This window comes from Lampetra fluviatilis, chromosome 1 (assembly GCF_964198595.1).
Source record: "Lampetra fluviatilis chromosome 1, kcLamFluv1.1, whole genome shotgun sequence".
NCBI classification, from domain to species: domain Eukaryota; kingdom Metazoa; phylum Chordata; class Hyperoartia; order Petromyzontiformes; family Petromyzontidae; genus Lampetra; species Lampetra fluviatilis.
The window spans coordinates 7691570-7709301 of NC_136275.1; the positions used below are offsets into that span (position 1 = coordinate 7691570).

General features: G+C 42.5%; 1 protein-coding gene across 10 annotated transcripts in view; it reads left to right on the forward strand.

Annotated features, from left to right (window-relative positions):
- Nucleotides 1-17732, forward strand: part of KMT2C (lysine methyltransferase 2C) — a 174231-nt gene that overhangs the window by 87384 nt on the left and 69115 nt on the right. For 9 of the 10 annotated variants that reach the window (XM_078855009.1, XM_078855017.1, XM_078855026.1 and 6 more), the window contains 8 exons: nt 833-1017; nt 3132-3292; nt 4946-6345; nt 8427-8543; nt 12888-12992; nt 14559-14663; nt 16807-16988; nt 17565-17729. In XM_078855009.1, coding sequence (XP_078711135.1) covers nt 833-1017; nt 3132-3292; nt 4946-6345; nt 8427-8543; nt 12888-12992; nt 14559-14663; nt 16807-16988; nt 17565-17729 — 2420 coding nt within the window. Of the gene's footprint in view, nt 1-832; nt 1018-3131; nt 3293-4945; nt 6346-8426; nt 8544-12887; nt 12993-14558; nt 14664-16806; nt 16989-17564; nt 17730-17732 lie in introns of those variants that run through there. The other variant, XM_078855032.1, reaches the window with a different exon arrangement.

Genomic DNA, 17732 nt, shown 5'->3' on the forward strand with positions numbered 1-17732 from the left:
GGAGGCACACTCTGTTCTGCACCATCTTAATAGGACACTCAAAAAATCAACTTAGTATTGACAGTTGACTGTAAATAAGACCCAACATCCTATCTTAAAAGTAAAAGTTAAGCGGACATTTTGAGCTATTTTATGCAGCTAAAAGCTTAACTTGTAATCAAGATGCTTTTATTTTAAATCGTGGTTTCGGTCAACTTGGCTCATCCATAATGGGTCATATCTTTCTCAGGAAGGTCCTGCAATTGCCATGTTTGGCCATTTTTATTTTAGATGGTTTGTGTGTGTAAGTCTACAGCAGTACCTGTGTGAAACCACCACATAAGGAGAGAGGATAACACTCGCACTCCATACAGATAGGTCCAACATCCTTGTGATATTGCCTCCCAGTGGCACCTCTTTTTACTGCTGGTGGGCATTTCGCACAATGTTGTGATTCAACAACCCCAACCCTTGAGTCGCTGAATTACAGGTGAATGACACCATTCCTACCCAGTTTTAAATCATGTTAATTTAATGACCAATTATAATAATTATGGTTTACTCAGATTTTGTTTTCACTATTTTACGTGTGTTATTGTCACATACATGGTGAGTTGTGGTCTTCTGGTTTGCATATTGCACTACAATCCCAGTGATTTGGATTATGTTATTATGGTGCACAATGTCAATGGAATTTGGTATTTTAACCTGGCCTGGGTGCTCTCCCAATTAACTCCTCATACAATGGATAACTCCCTCTGTTGTGCCATGCTTATAATAATCAGCCCTTTCTAACAGTTGTCCCTACAATCTATAAGATTAAATGGGAAATGTTTGGTCTTGTCTTTGCCAGAACTGCCGTGTGTGTGAAGACTGTGGGGCCAGGAGCCCTGGGTTGAGCGTGAGTGCACAGTGGTACCAGAACTACTCGCTCTGTGAGACTTGCCACCGGCAGAGAGGCCACAGCCAGCTGTGCCTGCTCTGTGGGAAGACGGGTCAAGAGGATGCTGTCATGCTGCTCTGCCAGCTCTGTCAGAGGTGAGTGCATCTGAATCTAAAGTGCTCATGAGAAAGTATCCCCCTGCTTAAATGAGCATGGCATACTAATGTCCATTGACTGCTTCTGAGCTTGGCAGTGAATATTTCACATTCATAATTGGACAGAGAACATTTTGCCACAATTGTGATTTTATGAACCTCGAGGGATGATTGCATTGTGGACATAATCACGAGCAGGAGGTTGCAATGCGTAGAGCACATGCAAAAGGTTAGAGGAGATATGTTTTTCAATGCAGGCATTGAATTGGCACCAAGAAGTCTGAAACCGAGAGAAAGCTCAATCGCCAGATGTTGGGGTGGGGGGGAACGACTGACTAGAACACTGGCTGTACATGTTGTGATAGTGGAAGTTATATTCATTGCATGTAAGAATGTCGAGATGTGCTTATCATCAACACCATTAAATGTAAGACATCCATAATCATTGTAATACATTCTGCACAATTGATGTGCAATTGTTTGCTTGTAATTTTACAGCTATGCACTTAAGTGTTGTATGGAATTTGGTGACACCTGTTAGTGCTCTCCAGTGCCTTCCACGTCTGCGTCATGGTGATAGTAGGTGACTTGGATTCAATTCAGCAGTCGTGAGCTTTTAAGTTGTATTAACTTGGAAATATTTAGTTGATTGCTATTAGTAAATGCAGTTTAATTGCAGTTTATAAAAAAAACTAGCGGGAAGTACCCGGCGTTGCCTGGTTCAAAATTTTTTTTCAAACCTACTCTTAAAAATCTTACAGCTGTGCATACCAACTGTGGTGGTACCTGCTATCACTACAGTAGTACGACTATAGCACAAAGTACTCACCTGACAGAGTGGCGTGGTGAGGCCTCGTCCCATGCAGAGCCTCCGGCCTCGCCTAGATTGTCCAGCCGGCCAAGGTGGCACCTTGGCAGGCTGGGGCTGGGCTGCTACCCCTGACCACCCCACCCCGCAACGATCTCCCCGGCCGCTCTGCAGTAATATCTACAGCCTTTTGTGGTAGCATCTACCGACTGTATAGTAGTAACAGCACGCATTGGGGTGGGGGGGACATCACACAGTGAAGAATTTACCTGAGCGTTTAGTGTATTTTTATAGCATTTTTTACGCAAAAGAAAATGTCCCCCTCACTCCAACCGAAGGCGTGTGACTTGGCATGGGCTGTCCTCCCCACGAAGGGCACGCGAGTTGGTATGGTCGTGCACACGTAATAAATAAATAGAAAGCGTACAGAAATCGCACTAAACCGCTAATTAAACTAATTTAAAGTTGACGGATGTGAAAAAGGAATTGTGCTTGCTCACGGCGGGGCTTACGGCATGGTACCTGGCTATTTTTATTTTACGCAAACCCCACCGTTGGAGAGCCAAATCCTTCGCAAGCGCGCAAACACACAGAAACCCACATACAAACAATGACACAAACCCACAGACAAATTTTTACTTTTATATATATAGAAGATTAGTGTTTGTAGTATGCCGGACGTTCCCCATAACTGGAAAGGCTGTCCCAAAAATCCGTCTGAGAGGTTTTACTGTACTGTAGGCCAGGTAGCTTACATGTCGAAAGTGGGTTGGCAGCACTGAGTTTTAATTTTAACACCCAAAAATGAATCAAGTTGTTGAGTTTTTTTATTTGATGGCCTCAGTCCAGTCACCAATAACTGCATAGCCCATCAAGTATACAGTTTTCACTTAAAGTTTTTTTATATTGATTAGTTTTCAAATATTACCATGAATGTATCACTTTTTGCATGGCATATAATTCCCAAGATGTTTTTTTTCCTCAATGAGGCACTTAATTGCCTGCCCTGAGCCATTGGTGGAATTCTACTTGTTTCATGATGGGGGCCTATTTTTCTATGGAACAATAGTCACTGTTTACCCACAAGGTGGTACTTCATAGAACCCAGTTAGGTGATCAGCTGAGTTGATCTTAGATTGACATCTGAACTCTCAACCTTCCAATTCGTGACCCGAGTACCCAAACTGCAGTGCCCAACTTGGCCCTATCTCCAGTAACTAATTAGTTTTCGTTACCGCTGACACTTTCACTTCCCGTCCGGCGATGACCTTCTGGCCAGTGATGAAAGGACATGACTGTGTGGCAGGTGGGTGCACAGGGGCTGCGACCCGACCATGGCTGGGGCGGACGTGGCAGTGGACAGCCAGCTGGAGGAGGAGTACGCATGTCCTGGCTGCTTGGGACCGGCCAGGGAACCGCACCACCCCATGGACATTCAACCCCCTCACAACGACTCCTCGAAGTCGGGTATTGCCAAATGTGTCGCACACCATTAGGAAAGGCAATGAATAGATGAACCCAACAGCCGTCTCTCGTAGTGCCCTCTTTGCAATGTGATGTCCTGTGAGGTTTAGATTTGTAAAGGGCCCGAATACAGTCAAGTCTTTAAACTTTGCTTCGTGCTCATTTCTTTCTTGTTGGTTTCAGTGCCTGCATGTGAAGTAAATTTTTTAAGCACATTCAGCCTAGTATTGTTTGCAGCTGATTTCCATATTTATTTTCAATCATTCAGTTGTACTGCCTCTCACCGTTGCTCTGTTGCCTTTCATTAATTCCTGGAAGGTGCACATGGTTACAACGACCATTTGACCCACTTGTTCTACCAATCTCCCTTCATCTCATGTGCATTGTGATTCGTTGTCACCCTGACATTCAAGTTACTTGGCCTCCTTCACAGCCTATATTACTAAAGTCTATTCTGTGCGTTTACATGTTGTCATTGTTGTTCATGTAACATTTACTGTGATAAACGTTTAAGGTTTATTAAATAAATTGGAGCGTGGAAACAAAATCAACATGATATATCAACAGCTTATATTGTACAGAAGTTCCTGTCCTTTAGATATATGCACATGCATATTCTAATGCTAAACATGTGCTTCTGTTCCAATAATGTAGTAAACGTTTCTGTATTTGCATATTGCAAATATGAGTTGTATCGATGCATTTAAAGTGTTTGCTATCATCATCAGTCATATTATCCACTGCCTCTCCTGTCGCCGCAACTCCTCATGGTCCCACGATCCATCTTGCTCCAGTACACAAAGTCATCCCATTGCTCCATCTCTTGGGCGATTGTCCTTGCATGTGCAACGTTTCTCTTGGCTGTCACTCCATCACCATTCCCATCTATCGACCATTAACCAAACCTTCTAAACAATGTGCCCTGTCCCTGCCTACTTACCTACATTAAGAAGTGTCTGATTTGTGTTTTCTGTCTTCAATCTTTTTGTCTCTTGGGTGTAATTTCCAGAATGCATCTCACCATGCTGTTGGTGCACTTTTCAGCTTCTGTTCAATTTTCTTTGTCATTGGCTATGTTCATGTCATGTACCCATTGAAAATGTTCCCCTGAAGCCACATTGGTATTTTTTTTTCATACAACTCAATTTATAAAAAGAACTCCAACCTGCTCGTGCATGCCCCTTTGGTTCGTCATTTTGATTTGGATTCGCCTTCATTTTCTATCATCATCTTGATTATAATAATCACCTTCAATGATTGATGTACTTTGCTGTCACTAATTTTATTAGGCTTCACTTTATTCATAAGTGGCTCTTGCATATTACATCAAATTACGCAGCAATGGATTAAGTCACATCTTGAAAATCAGAAAATGGTTTCACATTGCCTTGTATAATCAGATCATTCTGGGGAAAATAATTCCGAAGGCTGCGCAATAGATAACATTAAATATTGTTGCTTATCTGTTTATTATTATTAACTAATTTAAACCTCTGCTTGAAAACATAAGATTGTGTCGCCTTGTATTGTTAATATACCTGTATAATAGGCATATGTGCTTATATCAAAGGAACATATACAACAATTGTAATCCTATTTTCTGTAAAGAAATGTGCATGAAATTATTTTATTTGTGTGCGCTGTATCTTTAAACAGGAGCCGTTGATCTGGACGTCTCGTCTAAAGCGGATCCCTCTGAAGTTACAGAGCAGAGTGCAGAAAAGGAACGGAAGGATGTCTCCACTCAGGGTTCTGCACAACCACAGGAAAGGGAGCAGGTCAACACCAGGACTACCCCAGAGAACGAGGCCAATCCGGAGTCAAATGCCGCCTCACACAATAACGATGGAACTGAGCATAACGAGTCTGTGTTGGAGAGGCTCCGATTAGATGAGGAGCCGTGTCCGGATCAGCAGCCGTGTCCGGATCAGCAGCCGTGTACGGATCAGCAGCCGTGTCCAGATCATCAGCCGTGTCCAGATCATCAGCCGTGTCCAGATGAGCAGCCGTGTCCAGATGAGCATCCAGCCAAGCCTGTGGAGCATGCCCTCCCAGAAGAAGCACTGTCGACTCCAGAAGACACACAAAAATTTAACCCCCCCTCAGACCCATCATTACCGAGCAGCGGAAGTAAACCTGAAGAAAAAGAACCTCCGCAAGCGGAGGTAGAGAAACACTTGCGGGAATCCTGCAAAGACGAGAAACCCCCTGCAGAGAATGAGCCTCGAGCAGAGCACTCGGCAGTGAATGCCGAGTGTCCTGCGGAAGTTAAGACGGATGAAGAATCTCTGATGGAGAAAGCGAAAGATGTTTTGGAGGTGAACATAGCAGAAGAGCCTCAGCAGGACGACACTACAGATCAAGAAGTTCCCGCACAGAGTGCAGAGATGCCACAGCCCATGGAGGTGGATGTTGCGGCACGGGATTCTCAGCCGATTCCAACTGCTGAACCAGACGGGCATGCAGACCCATATTGTTTAAAGGATGGCATTAAGCTGGAAAAGGATTACTGCGATCAACCCGCCGCAGAAAGTTACACTGAAATGGACAAGCTGCTTCTGTCAAAAACAGAAGCTGTCCAAACAGCCAAACTTTCTGTCAACGCAGCCAGTCCTCCCAACATGGTCGATGTGAACATGGAGACCGAGGATCCAACGACACCGGATGTTGGGGCCCTCAAAATTGATGGAGAGCAAAGGTCTGCATCAAATGTTGGCACTCCTCCTGCACATGAACTGAAGCCTAAATCTGAGCCAGAGAATGTGCAGGTGGATCCGGACGGGTTCTCAGATCTGGTGGATGGCAGCAGGTGCACCGGCTTGGACTCTCCTATGATGGCGGATTCCAGCTTTGCAACGGAAGGGCAGGACTTCCCCATGCTCTCTGATCCAAGCCTGACGCTGGAAGAAGATTCCTTGAGCCCCGAGTTCTTTCTCGACTCTTGCAGCTCGGATGTGCCTTACTACGCGACCGCGCTCACGCCGCCCACGCATGGCATGGGCAAACCCATGATGGGCAAGCGTAGATTCTCACCAGGAAGGCCGAGAGTCCGGCAGGTGTGTGTTGCGTGCGCTACACTATTTACATTTGCCCAAATTGCCAAATATGTCATGTTTAAAGTAGTCGGTCAAATAGAGACCAAGCTTATATGAGCAATCGGGCAGAGATAATTTTCTGTGCCGAGCTAGTTGTGCAAATTAAAGTTTTTCACAACAGGACAACCATCATTGATATTTCGCAAGTACGACTGTACTTTTTTATGGATCGTGGAGGTGATAAGCTGTGACATCCAGAAATGAAACAGTCCATTAAGTAAGCTAACCACAACACTGACTGGCCAAATGTTATGTGTAAGGCGATGTCTATGTTTGGTTGAGTAGAGAGTGCTGGAGCCCATACCTGTTTGACAGGGTTAGTGGATCATACAGATATTAGAATGTGTTGTGAGACTTTTAACTTTCTGGGGTTAAAAGTAGCAAGGAGATGGCAGTGCCACAAATGAATGAATTACTTGTGTGGATTGTTGAGTGTTATCCTTCCATGTATCTGCCAGATACTCAAATGGTGCCCCACATACACACATAAAAGTGTCCACCATCCTTAAGCAGAACGTGTTCAAACTTATTCAGGCTTTCTTGGATAAGGAAACTTCGTTTATAACTGTTATGCTTGTTATTTATTTAAACAGATTTCAGAATTTTTCCGATATTGTTTTCGTGACTGCGTGTTTTTCTTCACAATTCAGAAATATTTTACATTAGGTGCAAAAATATAGTTGTCTTTGTAAAATTAAGTGCCATGGAAATTATAATGTTCTGTTACATTGAACTTGGAGGGTAGCAAATGTTTTCAGAGCTCTTTTGCCTGTGTGCTTGCATATGTACGTTAAATCTTTTGTTTCAAGAGCATGACATTAATAAACCAATACATTTAGCTGGATGGTCCAGGGGGCTAATGTCCATGTTGGAGCACTGAGTCTGCACTGCTGAGATCAAGGGTTTTAATCTGGGAATTAAGCTACCTGAGAATGATCCAGGTCCAGTTGCAAGTTCTACCAAATTGCAGCAGATTGATGGTCTCACTCCAGACACAAAATATGATTATACAAAAGTAGTTAGCTTAAATTGCTAATTCCAGCTCTTAAGGAAAAAAGTTTCATCATAAGATTTAGCAGGAAACTCATGAAAGCTAAGGGTCGGTGCGATTGCCTTAAAAACAGACACTTCAGGGTGTGCGTTGAGTATGGGGTGACAAAGAGGACTGTTGGAGGGACTTGGAGAAATAATTTTGAGGCATCATCAATTTTGAGGCATCATAAAGGGTAAAGCACTGCTCACTCTGGAAGGACTTCATCTGATTAAAACATTACATGTTGCTTTTGCCAAGAAAAAAAAGCATTATCTCCAACATTGATGGACAGCTGGCCAATTGGAACGGTCATATAATGATGTATACAGTTAGTAATTGTTGAATAAAGTTCATGTTCATTTTGTTTAATCAGGAGAGAACTCCAGGGACCTGGGTAGTCTCATTTGCAAGAGAGACCGGCCAGGTGGCTCAGTAGTAGACCCGAGCGGCTTGGCAAATTTTGGTTGGGTTGAACTCAATCGATTATTACTTTGGGGTCAATAAAATCAATCCTTAAATATTTATTTAAAGTGCTTTTCCTAAAACCAAGCCCCTTGTACATAAAATTGGCTTCTATAAAACAAATGAAATCATGCAGATCGGTTGTCATCCAAGCATTTTGCAAAATTAATTGAAACATTTTCTGTGAAAGCTCGGGCGAACAGGTAGATTTAAAGTTCTTCTTAGGTTTTTTCGGATTTAAAGTTATTGTTTTAAACTTCGGAAGGTCAGGTTATCCCCAATCTGAAGTTGAAGTACTACTACTTTGTGAGGAAGTCAATTGTGGTTGTCCTGGGGATATACTCACCCCCGCCATTCTAATGTGGAACTTCCACATTCTTGGCTCAGGGTTGTAAACAGGAGATAACCACCAACTCGTACTCATTTGAGTAAGGAATCTCTTTGACTTGAATCGTCTGCCTGTGCTATCCGTGTTCTGAAAGTAACATACGCGCTCCAATGGGCCCATGTCGTACAGGCTGCTGATGCATGTGTCCTCGCCATGCAGGGCCGTGGAGGTGGATTTCCGGGTAAGCGGCGGCCTCGTGGTGCCGGGAGTTCGGGGAGGGGCGGCCGGGGTCGCTCGCGCATCAAGACGAGCTGCAGCCCCATCATCGTGCCCGGAGTGAGTACGCCCCCTCTGCTTGCTGTGCCAATACCTTTACGTTACCATGCATGTTGAAATAAATACCCAAGGCTTGGGATATTGTGTAAGGAGTTGGCGTGTGGCGCATCTTGCTGGCTTGACCAACAGGCGGAATGTGTTCTTTGAGGAAGAAAAAAAACTTTTGATTAAGAAGCTGATGGGGATCTTGACTTAAAAGCTTTTGTGACTGCAGGAATTCATATTCTTTGGGTCTTTCGGTAAAGTTACGTAGATAGAAAAAATAATAACAATAAAATAATAAAAATGAAAATAAAGTGAGTAAATGAATAATAATTAAAAAAAATATCACGATGTTTCGATCGCAACACAAGCAATCGTCATCAGGAGAAAAAAGAGGGGGTAAGCTGCTGAGGCAATCTGTTTTAAAGGTTTGAAATGGGTGTATCCCAAGAGTCATAAACGAAGTCGGCGGGGCTAGTGATGTTAGCATGTTAATGGCAAATAGCAGCGCCGCTGTCACATCGAGGACACGAGCAACGGCGGCTGTGTGAGTGTGAGACATTTAACCTGTTCGAAAACAACTGCCAACATCTGCAGGTAGGATGGAAACATCACAGCCAGTTTTGACTTAAACTGGTTAATAACGTCATTCCAATGATTGCTCAGTTTGTACCAATCTTATCGGTTGAAATTGTGTCTGTTTCTATATATCTGGATGGCTTCATGAACGAATCTTTGCTGATAGCTAGTGGGTTTGTTTTCTCCTGATGACGATTGCTTGTGTTGCGATCGAAACGTGTTATTAAATTTTTTTATATTCATTCACTTTATTTTAACATTTATTATTTTATTATTATTTTTCTATCTATGTGACTTTACAGAAATACCCAAAGAATAAGCTGGTGGGGGTGGTGACAATTTTAAAGAGGATACAAAGCCAACAGAGCTCGGAGACTCCAGTGTAGTAGATGATGTGAGTTTCGTCTTAGGTTACAGTCAGGAGTGGAGCTGTGCTTTACTTCAGTATTACTGATAGAAAAAGTTTTGGCCAAAGGGAAGAAAGAGTTGAGCTGAACCTTATCACCTCCTCAGTGGGCACATCGATTGTGGCCCACGAGCATCATGATATGATGCTCCAGACACCAACGTCCGTCGATCCTACCGGATCACCACAACCTCCTCTCCCAGAAAAAAATACATTGTTTTCCATAACCCAGGTAAACTCAGCTTACTGGCTTGGAAATGTTTAGGAATAGGTTATTCACAATTTTTTATTAAACTCTGCATGTTTTCGTTGTTACGGTCCAGGATACAGTCTATATTGCAGTCACTAGTGCACATTTGTGTTTTGGTGCAGACTGGCTACATTTGCTATGTTTGTTTGTAGGAACTTGTTGTAACAGTCATTTTGGAAATTTAGGTAAATGGAGCACCAATAGAGAGATCCAGGTTGATTTCATGCCTTCTAAAGTCTATGGGCTCTGAGATAGCTCCATAGATCTTCATCTGATCCTGGGAGTTATTTGTTGACCTTTGTTTGAATTTTTGGTTGTGTGGCCTGTGAAGTTTCTCACTCTAAAACGGTCTTCCTGGTTGCTATAATATCATCCAGGAGGGTCACGTTTTCCCAAGAGCAGAGCAATACTGTGAACTTTACTGGGGTTTCAACCATAAAGTGTTATCTCCCTTTGTGAACCAGAAATGTGTTCCCTGCCTGCTGTCCTAATCATTTCAATTTAGATAGTTGAAAATCATACAAATAACAGAATCAGAACAGCTATTTGTCTTGTTTGGCACACATTAGAAGCAGGAGGCTGCTTCTGAATAAATAATTTGGGCTTGATGTTTCTCTGAATCCGATATTAGCCTTTGAATAGGCATCAAAGTAAAGTGGTACCTCGGTATACGTCGTTAATTCGTTCCAGAAGGTAGGACTTATACCGAAAATGACGTATACCAAACAAATTCTTCCCATAAGAAATAAAGGGAAAGGAAATAATCCGTTCCAGAGTATAAGAAATTATATTTTATATGGCATATTATACATTAATGGGGTTGTATAAATAATTTAGACACTACGTATTACTAAAATGCATACATAAATTAAAATAAATGCATAAATAAATTCAAATAAATTGAAATAAAATAAAATTTAACATCACTTTACCTTGCTTAGAGGAGTTGATAGCCTACGAGGATGGTGGTGAGGAAGGGGAGGAGATGTTATTTTTTGGAAGGAGAGTCCCCTTCCATTAAAACTACTGTACAGGCAGACTGAGGAGCGGCGCTTTGTTTCAGTCGTGAACGGGGTACACGCGGGTACGCGGGGACTCATCACGACCCATACAAGTTCTAGCAAGCGCGTCATATCCCAAGCAAGACGTCGTATCCCAAGACATTTTTTTCTCGTCAAAACACGACGTATTCCAAAGCGTTTGTATACCGAGATATGACTGTATTATTAGAAAAGCTGCGATGCCCACTCTGCAAGTACAGTAGCTGTTTGGTTGGTGAGCCACACAAGGGGGTCTCCTTACAAGAGATTTGGATCGTGGCAAACATGGTCTTCTAAATGTATATCATGAGACATCACCACCTCAATTCTCTGGCTAGGAGAGACCTTGGGCGTGTAATAAACCCACTCCGGGCGATATCGTATTTTCTTGTCTTGTCTTTATTCGTTTTCCTTTACACAGCTCTCTCACACACCACTGGGTTCCTTTTTCCCGTTACTCCCATTACTCGAGCGTGGCGTTCGCTCGCTTTCCTCGCTCCCTCACACCGCTGGCTAATGGCATTCGGGAGACAGCTTCCGGCCTGCCACGTGGCTGCTGGCGTGCCGGAGGCACAGACATGGTCTCACTTCGAAGTTCTTCGCACTGACCACGAACTGTCTCTCTCCACCCCTTATATCACCTGGCTCACGTGATGCTACGCAGCCAATCATAAGCCTCTCCCCCTGGAATCTTCTAGATGTTGCTATACAGCCCCAGGGCTACGCCCTTGGCTCGACGTCCCATTGGCTGCGAGCTAAGGCTGGCAGAGCCTATCACCATCGCCCAGTTACCCCCGGGTGCATCTTCATATTACAGGCGTATGGATTTTGAGCATTAGTTTTTATTGTGCACTACCCACCTTCCGGGGAGCTTTTGTTGTTATTGGTTGAAGATGGTGAGGAAAGTGCTAACAGCTTACTATGGAAAAACTAGGTTCCTACCTAAACTTGGGTTTTGTAGGCAATCATCGGTACATTCTTCCTCCACCCTTCTCTGATAAAATAAACCTTTATGAAGGAAGTTGTGGTTTTGGTCAGTCTGAGCCATCATCGAGGGGTGACCGAGTTGTCACTTGTGCTCAAGCAGTAAAGTTGCTTAGTTTTATCTTTATTTAATGATGCCTGTTTGCTTGGCTTTGTTAATAATGATACTGACGTCATCAGTTGCAGAGTCACATGGGTGGATATCATGCTGCCATTCGCTCATCCGGGCTTACCTCAAGCACACGAATGCCAGAAAAATATTTTTTATACATTTCTGGTGGCGTGTGTGGCTCTGGATGGTGTTCAGGATGGTGAGCAATGTTGACAGCTATTATGAAAAATAGGTTCGATGAAGAACAAATCTCATCTCTTTCACAGTGCTATTCTGCTAGATAGGCCTTTGGGATCATTCAACATGATCAGCATTTGACATGTGTATACAGTGCATGCTATGGGAGGTGATGAGTGGGGAACCACATTTACCTTTTTCTGAAAGCACTACAGGGTTGATCAAACCTCTCCTAGCATCAACAATTTATTCAGGGGTGAAGGAGATGGGAAAACAGTTATTTGCGTACATTTAAAAATGCTGATCATGTTTAACAACCCCTTACAGTAGAGGCTCATTAATGTGACCACAAAGATATTGGATGCAGGTGTTGCTGCTTACCAGTAATTTAATGAATATTTAATGACACCATTATCTGTTGCTGAGCAACTGGTATAACATTATCAGAAAATATATTTTTTAAAGCTGTCGAGCATTTATGTTTTGCCTGCCTTGTGTATATCTATCAATCTAACTATCAAGCCACTGACTCCATTCTGACATTACTTTTTACATGGAATAGTGTGTTTGTGTAGCAGTTTTTCCCGTGGTTTAATCTGTTATTTGCTAACTCTGCAGTCAATCGGTCATGTAGATCAGAGTCAAAGTGTCTCCCATTTCAACTAAGCGATGAGGTGGCGCTCATCTGTTTTCAGCCGAGCTCGTGGTGAAACTTTCACATGGCTGTCAAGAAATGCATTCTCGGCTTCAGTACAGCCTCTCTTCAACGATTAGGACATTAACTTCCTCTCTTACATTGCTTTGTACCCGACAGCTGCCAGTGGCAGAAGAATCGCCAACCAAAGAGGACGAGGAGGAGAACACGATGCATAATACCCTGGTGCTCTTCTCGAAGGAAGACAAGTACACCCTCTTGCAGGTGGACTGTACTGCACATTCTCAAAAGTTTAACTTTGATTATTGGCCCAAACGGTACAAGTTGCTCACAAGTCATCCTCGAAGCGTAAATGAAGTAACAACCCAACATTTCGTTTAATTTTATTTAATTACCAAAGCAATGGTGCAGTTTAAATCTGTCAACTAAAATAACCGATTGATTTGCCTTTTGGAATCAAAATGGGCTTGGCTGTCACTGACCTGTGCTTTGGCTTTGTATGACAGGGGGGCTTCAACCATGCACCTTGCACACAAGATAGATGCTTTAAAGAGTGCAACTATGATGTTTGCCCTCTGAATGACTTAATGTTGTCTTTTTTCATATTAACGAAGTTTCACATTCACATGCAACAGTCCAGGACATGCAGCCTAGTTGTGCATGTTCAAATTAAGCTCTTTTGGTATTGGTTTGTTTTATTTTTATGTTGACAATTGTTCAAAACTATATATTCAGTACAACCACTTGCAGATGGAATTCTGGGTAAACAAGAAAGGCTACCAAAATAAATAACTAAACATTTACAAAGACACCAGAACAACTGACCAGACCACTGTAAGAGCACACATTGTATGTGCTTATTATGACTAGACCTTGTAAGATGCTGCCCTCCGACTATTGTAGTCCATTACATGCCTTTCTGGACCCATGCACTCAAACACCACGTTTATAGAGTATACATGCTTTGCCAGCGCTCTCATGTTCGTTTATATACTTATTTCAAATTTGCGTTCCACAAAAACAAACCCTTCAAGCGCATGAGAATCGGTCTGTTCCTTGGGTTTGTTAATGATCCTTCTACCTCTGCTTCATGGTGATAGTAAGTGACTCGGACTAAAATTGTACAGTGCATTTCATGTTATTTTCACAGAAAATATAAAATTGTAATTCGTCTCAAACACTGGCCATTATTCCTTCTCGCGACATGTCCTGCCCATCTACACTTATTCTTATTATCAGTCCGTTAGATCTATAACTTAATTGATATTAATGTAATTTAACGGGCTAGTTAAATTACACTCCTGACCAAAAATATACACATTGAACCCTGAGTGGGGTTTACAGGCAATGATGTCTCTAAAGTAATTTAGACTAATTCAATGTAGCTGGTTTGTGAAATTAGTCTACAGACTTAATATATACACATTGAACTCTGTCCTCTGGGGACTGTCACACAACCTCTTGAAGGTTACCTCTAAGACAGTGACAGTGGATTTGATTTAAAGGTAAAATAATACAAATTCAATATATTTAAGTTGTATTATTCATGTATGTGAAATCGCTATTAATATACATTTTATGTTTTTAAAATATGTTTAAGTTGTATTAATAGGGATTTCACGTATATGTGAAATTGTCTTATTATAATTGTAATGTACCATTCAAATGTGTTAATGTTCTGCATTTGTTAAATGTTTTAAAATATTCTGTACAGTTGTGTTGTTGTAGGAATTGTTTTAATAAGTGAATAAACATGATCGCAGTGCATATAATCTTGCCCTCTGCCAATGTTGATTGATCTGCACTTGCTGTGTGTGTGTGTGCGCGCAGGACATGTGTGTTGTATGTGGAAGCTTTGGATTGGGAGCTGAGGGTCGCCTACTTGCCTGCTCACAGTGCGGACAGTGTTACCATCCTTACTGTGTCAGTGTTAAAGTAAGTTCATACTTGCATGGTCATCAAAGGCTATGATGTGTTAAAACAAGAGGGATTCGTGTATTTAAAAGTCAGTGATTTACTGATCAAATGAGTATTGAGGCAGTGCTCATTTCCTGTTTACAGCCCTGAGGAAGTGGTGGACATTCCAGGATTTTATGGCAGGACTTAACAAAGTGGTACTCCTTTTTAAATCCTTTATATTAAGTTCGCGTGCTTGCTTGCTTGCGTGCTTGCTTGCTTAGGACCGTGCAAATCTTTCGGTCGTTTTTTAACCCACTACCCGTGATCCAATCGAGCTGACATTTTCCACACAGACTCGTTGTGCCAGACAATTATTGTTCGTGAAAAAAAATTCCCAAAATTTGACACTTTTTAGGCAAAATTTTTTTATTTTACATATATTCAAATAGAACGCATTCATGGCTTTGGCTGAACGTCAGAGTGTAAGAGCCCAGAGCATAACCCCTCCACAGGCCGTGGCGGAGTAGCGCAGTTGGTAGTGCCCTCGCTTCCCATGCCAAAGGTCGCGGGATCGATCCCCGCGTCCTCCACAGGCGAATATATTTTTAAATCCTTTATATTAAGTTCGCTGCTACGCATATAAAGGATTTATAGTGAAAAACTTTGTTTTTACGGGTTATACTTATTAATATCCCGGAGATATGATGGGCTGAGTTTAAATTGCTAAGAGAATTTCACACGGTGGACAGTCTACATAGTGGTGGGGAACCTGTGGCCCGTGGAGCCCCTCGTGGTAGCCTGGTCTAAGTATCTCTCGGGTGATGCGTGGAGGTCATGACTAGTTTACAAGCACGGTATCAAGTTTGCGGCCCAATGAGGTGAAGGAGGGCCACTCACATGGCCTTTTAACTAATCTAGATTGCCCATGACTGCTCTACGTTATGTCAAGTGTTTTTTCTGACATTACATGTCACCATCCACATTCATAGTCATTCAGTTTTTCCATCTGATACTCACATCTGCTTCACATGAGATTCAAGTGGTTGTTATGTCTATTAATTAACGTCAAAGTATTATTTTCTTAATTATATGCATTTTCCCTCCCGTCCATACTAGCTACATGTTCCAACAGCAGATAATGTTTCAAAATACTCTTACGGATAAATCGTGGTAGTTACATTTCTCACTGGCACTCGCTTTTGCTTTGCAGGGGATTCAAGTCAGTATTTTTATGTATTTTTTTGACCACATTTTCTGTTCTGCAACTTGACATCATTGTATCAATAAGTCCGACAACCAAACCTATTGTGCGCCAAACCTGAGTGAAGCTAGCAAGTGTTAGGCACATGGTTGTCTGGTCTTCTTTTAGCTCCAAAGGGTCTCTGGATATGCTGCACTGTCACAGTGGGGCAATCGATAATGAGCACTCGCATCAGATTCAGTACTGCAACAAGATCTCTGGTTTTCTAGGTCTGTTCATTGCTAATATTGCCGTTTGTCACATTTCAAAGAACTGCCAATCTGTTTGACATGTAAGGACCTAAAAAGTGTCCATACAATCGGCAGGAGATGTTTACAGCAATTGAATGTATATGATTGTGCGGTTATGTCACGTGCAGAAAATAACACAGGCATGCTTTAACTACAAGTATGGATTGTCAATTTATGGAACTAATGCTCCATGCCTATAAAGTTGTGCAATACTCTTATAAAACTTAAGGACTGTCTTACGTAATGGCACTTCTGCCACCACTGTTATCATTACCACTATGTACGTATAATAAACAACGTTTGAGTAAATGGAATTTCTGAAAGTGGGACACTGCGCTGACCATCATTTGGTGCCAGAAATGTTTACTTGCATAGTCCAGTCAAGGTGTGTACATACTTAGCCTTCGATAAAAAATCCACATTCTTCCAGCTAACGTATTGTTATCACAAGTCAAAGCGAAAGTTTCACTCGTTGCTGGGTGGAAATTTCACTTTCCCATTGAACCATCTTCCTGTTCTAATTTGGGCCCTCTGCTGCAGCGCCAACTGGCCAGATGTGACTTTTATGTTATCCTTTTAAAAATTAATTGTTAATCAACATTGCGGCTGGAGTGTTTGATTTTTTTATTTTCAGCTGTGTGTAGTGTGCGTATATTAAGAATTCTAACCCACGTGTATCTCTGCACAGATAACAAAGGTGGTGCTGAGCAAGGGCTGGCGCTGTCTGGAGTGCACTGTGTGTGAGCTCTGTGGCAAAGCCTCTGACCCCGGCCGCCTGCTGCTCTGTGATGACTGCGACATCAGCTATCACACGTATTGCTTGGAGCCGCCGCTGCACACCGTGCCCAAAGGTGGCTGGAAATGCAAGTGGTAAGTGCACGCCTCTGTATAATGTGCACCATGGCAACATTGGTAATAATTAAATGTAACTAAGTTGATAAACCATCAGAAGTTAAGTGAAAGTGTCATCCAATCAAAATAATAATTGGGCATTCCTCGTTTCAGTTGGTGGTCCTGGGATAGTGTTGAAATTCCTCATTCCTATGGAATTGGAGTGTCTATGTAGAATTGCCTGTCGACTTCCCGCAAAGTGATACACACTTCATCGACCCTCGTGTGATGATGGGCTGAGTCAATTTACAATTCATTGTTGAATTTACAACAGTACGATTGTCAGTTTAACGCTCGAACCGAATCTGCACTCCAGCTGTATAATACCGCGAATGAAAAGTAAATTATGGTCATCCTTTTATGATACTGGCCCATGCCATGTTAATATAGAATACCCACAGCTGGCATGGTTTCACAAAGCAGAAATGAGCACCGCCCCTCTCTCATTTAAGCAATCGGTGACCAGTATCTGGTGTCTAAGGAAGCGGGACGCACTGTTTCTGCCTCCATCGACTTACACTTGCTGCCGTATATCATGACCCTTTTCTAACACAGGTGTGTGAATTGTGTAAACTGTGGAGCCACATCGCCGGGCTTCAAGTGCGATTGGCAGAGCAACTACACTCAGTGCGGGCCATGTGCCAGCCTGCTTACGTGCCCCATCTGCAGCGAGGCGTACCAGGACAATGAGCTCGTTATCCAGTGTCGCCAGTGCGAGAGGTA